The sequence below is a fragment of the Fukomys damarensis genome, unplaced genomic scaffold (genome assembly GCF_012274545.1).
Source record: "Fukomys damarensis isolate Sample0158 unplaced genomic scaffold, DMR_v1.0_HiC HiC_scaffold_34, whole genome shotgun sequence".
Lineage (NCBI taxonomy): Eukaryota > Metazoa > Chordata > Mammalia > Rodentia > Bathyergidae > Fukomys > Fukomys damarensis.
Genome location: NW_022900946.1, coordinates 1,315,649 through 1,323,834, shown reverse-complemented (window position 1 = coordinate 1,323,834; position 8,186 = coordinate 1,315,649). Strand labels below are relative to the sequence as shown.

At 53.8% G+C, this 8,186-nt stretch overlaps 2 protein-coding genes across 4 annotated transcripts in view; both read right to left on the bottom strand.

Annotated features, from left to right (window-relative positions):
- Aldoa (aldolase, fructose-bisphosphate A) overlaps positions 1–644 on the bottom strand; it is a 5,180-nt gene extending 4,536 nt beyond the window's left edge. Inside the window, exon 1 of one of the 3 annotated variants that reach the window (XM_010617345.2) lies at positions 566–644. The gene's annotated coding sequence lies outside the window, so the exon portion shown is untranslated. Of the gene's footprint in view, positions 1–297; positions 401–565 lie in introns of those variants that run through there. The other 2 variants (XM_010617346.3, XM_010617347.2) reach the window with 2 other exon arrangements.
- A 113-nt stretch (positions 645–757) lies between these two features.
- LOC104857458 (keratin-associated protein 10-2) lies at positions 758–8,180 on the bottom strand. The gene is made up of 4 exons (XM_010617343.2): positions 7,994–8,180; positions 6,942–7,085; positions 6,563–6,718; positions 758–1,342 (listed from the first exon to the last, which is right to left on the bottom strand). The coding sequence occupies exons 1-4, from the start codon at positions 7,997–7,999 to the stop codon at positions 1,244–1,246; spliced, it is 405 nt and encodes a 134-aa protein (XP_010615645.1). The 5' UTR covers positions 8,000–8,180; the 3' UTR covers positions 758–1,243.
- Positions 8,181–8,186: the final 6 nt, after the last annotated feature.

Genomic DNA, 8,186 nt, shown 5'->3' with positions numbered 1-8,186 from the left:
TCGCCGTGGGCCGGGAGTGGAGCCGACACCTCCGGTCCTAGCCGGGAGCAAGGGCAGCCAGCAGGGCCTCGCAGGCCACGCGCCTTTCTCTCGGGCCGCCGCAGGCGGAAACCACACTGCGGAAACTGGCGGGCCGGGAATCGTGGGGCCACAGTTTCTGCCAAACGTCTTCCCTCGATCCGACTTCTCCAGAATAACCTCGGCCCCCGAGCAGATCCTCCCCCGGGTCCTTTCCGGCCCTCCCGCTCCCGCTCCCGCTGGCCAGCTCCTCCCCGTACCCGGAGCCCTTCTGCTCACCCGCCCCGCGCGGCGAGCGGCGCACCTGCGGCGAGGCTGGAGCGCAGAGCGCGGTCCGCAGCGAGTGCGCCCGGCCCGGCGCGCCCGGACGGGGTTATAAGGCGGCTCCTGCCCGCCCCCGCTCCGTGTCCCCGACCTTCTCCGTAACCCCTGCCCTTTCCCCGCCACGGATCCCCCAGCAGAGTCCTATATTTAGGGAAACCTGAAGCCTCTGACATTCATGCCAGCAGGGCCTTCGTCGGGGGAGGAGGAGGCCGTGCCTACTCACCCGCGCTTCGGAGGAAGCTGCTTCCTTGGGAATCCAGACCGAGGCTCTCGGTTGTCAAGGGAAATAAATCTTTTAAGCAGGAACCTGTGGGGAGTTGCAAGTTGCAGGGCGTGGCCGTCCCTGCCTCTTTCCCTCCTCCCGACTGGGATTTTTTTTGGGGGGATACCGAGGACTGAACTCAGGACCTTGAGTTTGTGAGGTAGGCAGGCACCACTGAGCTAAATCCCCGGCTGGGGCTGGGAGTTGTAGAGGGAGAACAGATGCAGGCACTCACCTGTTAAAATAACCAAGAGTCCATGACAGGGTGCAGCTGGGCACCCCTAAAAACTGATGTTCACAGCTGGCTGAGTTCCATGACACAGTCTGTGGTGAGCAGCAGTGCCCCCCGCCCCCTGTGTAACAGTCTGCTTGAGGAAGGGAAGCTGGGCAGCGGCCCTCTGGAGCACTAGCCCCTATCCCGCCCAGCCTCCCCAGTCAGCCGCAGTCCAGCTGGCCAGGGGGTCCCAGTCCTGCCTCTAGGGAGCCAGCACGCGACTGCTGCGCAGCCAGGCCTGCCATTTGTGGTTCGGGTGGGCTGTAGTGAGGTGTCCTGAGAGCCCCCAGGCAGGGGGTGTGTGGGCCCAGGGGGGTGGCCGCTCCCCAGAGGGCAGGCCCCCAGGTCCTCATCGGAGCTTGATCTCAAAAGCAGAGACAGTTGAGGCTCTGGCAGTCGGGAAGTTGGCACGCACAAGCACAGTCACAGAATGGGCAGCAGCGAGGACAGCGGGGGGCCCAATCCTGAGGGAGAAGAGAGAGGGCGAGGTGGGAACTTCAGTGCTTCCCTCCAGGGGAAGCAGGGACAGGGGCTCAGGAGTCCCAGCTGCCCGTTGGAGCAGAGGGTACCTTCCACACTGCAGGGACTAGGCAGTCCCCGTGTTGAGCAATGCCCAGTGGGCAGTGCCCCGGGCAGTTGAGTCCAGGAGCAGGAAAGCCACAAGATCCAAGGTTCTCTTCTCCCTAGCATAGGGACCAGCTGGTCCCTGCAGGGATGTGGGCAGCCCAGGGTTCAGCTCAAGGAAGGGTCTACACCCTCATGGCCTATGTGACTAGGAGGAGTGGTCATAGAGGACACATTTTTCTGTCTGTCGTGCAAGTTATCCGTGGGTTTTATGGACTTTTTGGCATGAGACCACACTGCAGGGTGTTTTTTTTTGTTTTTTGTTTTGGTTTTTTGAGGCAGGGTCTCACTATGTAGTTGAGTCTGACCTGGAACTCACTATGTAGCCCAGGCTGGTCTCGAACTCCCAGCGATCCTCCTGCCTCAGCCTCCCAAGTGCTGGGATTACAGGCGTGCGCCACCACACCCAGCTCCGTGTCTTTCATTTTGGAGAACCAGCTCTGGACAAAGCACGTCACATTCATGAATGATTAAAGAACTTTCTTATTTTCTTTGAAATGGCAGTTCCCACATTCAAAAGTTTAATGTTTTTAAAAGAGCTAAATCTCTTCATTAGCAGAACCCTGAGAGTGAGCGTCTTTAAAAGGAAAAAAGAAAGAAAAAAGAAACAGAGGTTTAGAGGATGGAGTGACTTGTCCAAAAGAATAGAGAGAGCAAGGAGTAGAAGAGTGACCAAGGCTCGCTTCCCCAGGCCTGTGATCCCCACTTCTCTCAGGCCAGAGGCATCAGCTCCACTCTGGGGCAGCAAGAATAGAGACCACTGATCTGGAGTTCTCCACCCAGCTGATGGGGGACTCATGTCAGCAGGTGTCCGGGGTACAGATCCTTGCGGAATGAATGCATGAATCTGAACATCTCATTTTCCAGGCTTTGGGCCTCTTGGCTCTGAAGACACAGAAAGCCTGTCCCTTTGGGAAAGGGAACACTGTGTCCTTAGAGCGGGAAGGAAGATCCGGGCCCTCCATTCCACTGCTCTCTGCCCTGGGACAGGGTTGATCTGTGGCTGCCCCAGGCGTGAACTGGAGGCTGGCCAGGTGCTGGAGGAGACTCCTGTGTGACAGACTGGCTCTTTGCGGCCAGAAGCAGAGCTAGTGACAGTCACAGTGGCACAGCTCAGAAACTCGGCCAAGCAAGGAATAGGGGAGTGACCTTTACAACAGCTGAGGTTTCGGGGTGCAGTGTCAGATGACCTGTAAGATCGGCTGTCACTAGGGGCTCCAGCAAGGGGAGGGGATGAATCTGGCTGTGCTACTTCAGGGAAGGGGAGGTGGGCACTGGAGGTGTGATGGGGGAGACAGAGACAGAGGGGAGCAGGATTTTCATGTGTGTGAGGAGGTTGTGGTCCGGGGCTGAAGTGGGATCTGTGGGATTTGGAGGCTCTGAGACCCTTACCTCAGAAAGGCATTAAAACATCTGACTGTCCATGGCAGGCCCAGATCTGGTCCCTAATAACAGCCTATAGGCTTGACTCACAAACAGCCATGTGGTTTCTGGAAGGGTCTGCTGTTCCAGTGTATTAAACAACAGTTCAGGACCATTAGCCCCTGTGTTCATGAGCTCTTGGGTGCAGTTTTTCCTTTGAAAGTTCTGTCTGCCCTTGGGAGAGCCCCGAAGGTTCTCAAGTCAATAAGGCCTGCGTTGGAGCCTAAACTTGGATATTTATGTTCTGAGCCTCAGTTTCCCCGTCTCTGGAACAAATACAACAACCTCCAGAGTCACAGTCACTGTGGGAGTTGGGGAAGAACACAGCACAATGCTAGTGCCCAAGGAGCACATGGCAAAGTTGCCACAGTTCAGAATCCCCTGAACAATAATTCCCCACCCTGATGTTCACCAATTACGTGGAAAGTTGACTGTGGTCCCATACCAGACCTGGCGTGAGGGACCTACGGGCCTGGCTTTCCTTCTAAACCTATCTGCTTCTGATCCTGCACAGGCTGTGAATCAACTAACCACGTCACATCTTTCTCACAGGTTACTACAGTCACCTGTTTGTTCTGTCCTCAGTCCGTCACCAGAATGTGAGCCCGGGGTGGGGGCTGCAACTTTGTCTATCTTGGTTCTGCTGAGCCCCCAGGGTCCAGCACAGAGCCTTGAGAGTGACTCAGCTAGTACAGGACATGGCCAAATATTTAAATGAGTGAAAGGATTAGATCTTTACAGTGTGCCCGTGAGCAGCAGAGCAGGAAGATACTTTCCCGGAAAGGAAGGGAACTCTGGGTCTGTGGGCTGTCCAGCTGGCACAGCTGTGTGACCTCAGGCAAGGCACTCAAGTCTGTGAGCCTCAGTGTCCCCAAACGTAAAACAGGCAGGAGCTTTGTAACCTTCATGCCTGTTACTGTTACTATAAGGAAACTGGAGAACAGAATCACTTCAGAGTATTCTGAGAAAAGACAGCTCAAGGACAGGATGACTCTGCCCTACCCTTGGCCACTATGCAGCCCTTCCTGATCCCAGCTGAAGCCAGAGAGGCTCAGCTTGGAAGGCATGGGAAGTTCCTACAGCCCCGGACTGGCAGATGGGGAAACCAGACCTTCCTTACAGTGTTCCTCACCCTGTCCTCGAGAAGGAGCTGGATCCCTGTCTGTTCACTTCATGTGGACAAACAGGAAAGGGGTGCTTTATCCAAGATAAGGAGCCAGAAATTTTCTTAATTGATCATCTTGTATGAGACAGGAGTTGAGGGGTGTTTTCTTTGTTAATTTTACTTATGTTTGTTTGGTACCAGGGACCAAACTCACAACCCTGCACTTACGAGGCAGGTGTGGTGTTACTGAGCTAAATCCCTGGCCCTCTTTTTTGGATTTTTGAGGCAGGGTCTCCCTTTGGAGTTCAAGCTGGTATGGAACTCGTAGCAATCCTCCTGCCTCAGCCTCCTGAGTGCTGGGATTACAAGCATGCCTGGCTCAAGACAGGAGTTTTTAAAACCTAAGGTCTCCTTTTTTGCCTTTGTTTTCTCCAGCCCAACCCTGGGGCCTCTTCTAGCTACCCTCGGGGAACCAGAAGCTGATTATTTGAAAGAGGACTCCTTGCCCTACACTTTATTTTGAAACTCAAAGCATTTGCCAGGCCTTTGTACTAAGCACAGTTAGTCCAAGGAATGAAATTTCTTGGGCTTGGGCTCTGACCCCCACCCACTTCCTCCTAGGGAAGTCTCTACTCCAAGGGCAGGAGCTTTGCTGTCTAAATCTCTGAGCCCAAAATAACCACTGTCCGGGAAGGTGGTCGATCACACTGAACAACTCTAAACCCACAAATGCCCAAGTGGCCTCCTCCTGTATTCCTGGCTTCTCCCTTGAGGGCTCTGCTGCAGCTGATACTATGGAGCAATCTGCTGTGAGGCTGTGCTGGGTCACACTGGAGCTGCCACCAAACTCCCCTTAGCTAGTTATTCCTGCAGAAGGGACACAGTACTGTTTGTCTGTATGTATTATCAGGCATGGACCGGTGGTCATGGTGTGAGGTCAAGTTTAAAGAACAAATAGCAGTTGTGATGATACCACGGTGTGTGGTATGGCTCCATGTTTGCTGAACAATAGGAATGCACAGCTGCTGATAGCACTGTGTGTTAGTGTGTGAGGGATATATACTAATGCATGAGGAACAACTTGGGTTAGAGTTGGTTTAAACTGGGTGGGGTGTGGTGGTGCACATCCCAGCACTCAGGAGGCTGAGGTAGAGGATTGCCACAAGTTCAAGGCCAGCTTGGGCTACATAGTGAGTTCAGGGCTGCGCTGAACTATAAAGTGAGACTGTCTCAAAAAACCAAAAAAAAGGGCTGGGGATTTAGCTCAGTGGTGCCTCACAAGCGCAAGGTCCTGAGTTTGATCTGTGGTACCTGAAAGGGGTCTCGAGCCCCCTTTGGGTGCCCCTTGCCCAATTATGTCACTCACCCACCGAGAGGTCTGGCAGGAGATCTTTATTGTAGGGAGGCGAGCGGGAGGCAGGAAGGCAGAGAGTGAGAGAGCGAGAAGAGGAAGTACTGGGATACTTATAGGATGGGTAACGGAAGATCCTTCCTTGGGAGGAGCAGTCTTTGTTATCCTATCACAAGCCAGGTTGTCTTTTGAATTTCGCGCCTTGGAGAGGCTCTAGTTTCACGCTTTACAATTTAGGCGGGAGAAAGGACTCAGAGTAGGGAAAGAACCCGAAAGTAAGATATAAAATGGCTGGGGGGGGTTATATTTTAACATGTGAGATCTCCTAACAGTACCAAAAAAAAAAAAAGAACTGCCTTTGGTCAGGCTTTGTGGAGAGTTGGTTTATAAAGTAATTTGTACTTTCTTTGTCTTTCTGTATGTATACATTCTACACAATACTTAGTATAATCATAAAAAAAATTTTTTTCAAATACCCAGCTTGCCTAATTAGTATGTAGCAATTCAAAATTAACATTAAAAAAATACCCAGTTCTTAGATCTTTTTAGGAAAATAATAGTGCCAATAAAGCAGCACTGTTCTCTAGAACATATTTCCTCAGTGAGCAGAAGGTACTCTGTCAAGTTTTTTCTTTTAACTACCACTTTAAAAATTCTAATAATGCTGGGCGTGGTAGTGCATGCCTGTGATTGATCCCAGCACTCAGGAGGCTAAGGCAGGAGGATCGCTGTGAGTTTGAGACCAGCCTGGACTACACAGTAAGTTCCAAATTAGTCTCAACTACATAGTGAGACCCTGTCTCAAACCACCCCCAAAAAGTTCTAATTATGTGCCATGCACATCACATGAGTCACCTTTCTTCAGCTGCTGCCTTCTTTTCTTCAAGTAACTTCGTGAGCAGAAGTGACCTGATAGGTTCTTTGTGTTGTGTTTGGCGTCCTCCACATGACACCTGACCTGGAGCTGGTGCTCAGTAATGAATGCAAATGAGCAAAGAAAGCGAAGGCACAGATGAACCGGACCAGGGCTCAGGGGAGCGGGTAAGAAAGGAACTCACAAAAAACAAGAACCAAGACATGTCATGTGAAAGTGCAAGAGCCCAACGATAAATGTAACTGTATCATTTGCTTTAAATGTACCAAGAAATTTAATGGTGGGGGGAGAAAAAGAATGGAACTCACAGCTTCGCTGGGCTGGGGGCAGCAGGCATCCAGGTAGCTGGTGGGGCTTGGCACAGGGAAGTCACAGGCCTCAGCGCAGGTCCAGCAGCAGTCCTGGGGCTCTGAGGCACCTTGCTTCCTGCAGGGGCAGCTGAAGTCTGTGCAGCAGCCCTGGGCCTAAGAAAAGGCAGGGCTCAGGGTCTGGGCCAGGCAGCTGAGACTCACTCTCAGTAGGGGCAGGAGAAGGGTTGACTAGGGACAGGGAGGAGGGACTCACTCGTCCCACAAAAAGGGTAGATGCGAGGAATCAGTGGCAAGAGCACCTCAGGGTAAGAGCCTGCCGGTGAGAGGGCAATTCTGGGCTCCTTTTCCCCAGGGCCACCCCCCAGAGGCCCCTCACCAGCAGGCAGCGCCTAGTCAGCAGTACTAGGCTCAGCAGCAGCAAATAGATGCTCACAGTGATGAAGACAATGGCGGGGATGGGGAGCAGCAGGGAAGGGCTGCTGACAGGAGCCGGGGTTGGGTTCCACGGGCTAGTGGAGGCCTGGGTAAGCACAGGAGAAAGGGCGACAGGGGTGCGGGGCTGCAGAAACACAGGAATACCAGGAAGGACACGGGGCACCACCAGATGGTGGCAGTCGCTGGCTCATCACAGTGCCCCCCAAACCTGGCTTTCCTGTCAACCCCATTTCACGCCATAAGTACTTTTTGGTCATTTAGGATCTTCTGAGAGTCACTGCTCTTCTCAGAATGCGCAGGTGGTGGCACCACTAAGCTAAATCCCTGGCCCTCCAAATAGATTTGTCTCGAACTCCACTACCACGATTTTACCAATGCTCTGCCCACATCACTAGCCGGTCTTCCAACTGGCAACTTTGCCTCTTTCCACAACAGCTGTCCAGTAACCCTCCCTTCTTTACAGCCCACCAGCGACTCCCAAAGACCGGAGGAAAACTTCCTTCAGGGACAAAACCCGCCCAGCCCCGCCTACCGCGCCCGCTCTCCTCTGTCCTCCAGCCACACTAAGTCCCGCAGTCCGCAGATGCTCTGCCCTCATCCCCAGACCGGGGTCTTTGCCTTCTGCTCTGCCTGGTTCCCGGTCTCCCAGACCACTTGGTAAATTCCCTATCATGCAGGGAAACTGAAAATGCCCCCTATCCATCTCTGGCACTGTTTCTTTTCTTTTCTTTTGAGACAGGGTCTCACTATGTAGTTGAAACTGCCCTGGAACTCACTATGTAGCCCAGGCTGGTCTCGAACTCACAGCGATCCTCCTGCCTCAGCCTCTCAAGTGCTGGGATTACTGGCGTGCGCCACCACGCCCGGCAAGGCACTGTGTTTCTCACAGTGCTTGAAGGCCGGTAGGATGTGAAGAGCCCTCCCCTGACCGGGCTCGAGGCAGGCAAACTCGGGGTGAGCACAGGACGCGGAGGGGCTGCGGGGGGGACTCACGTCCATAGGGCAGGGCGGGCCTGGCCAGTCCAGGAGCTGCAGGGAGAGAGGGCCCTGGGCTCAGAGGCTGTGAAGGGCCGCGGGGCTGGGGTGCCCACGGTCCTCCCGCCTTTCGTACAGGGAAACTAAGGCCCAGGAAGGGGGCAGGGAGATTCCGGCGGCGCCTTCCTCACAGCCCCCGCCGGGCCTGGCC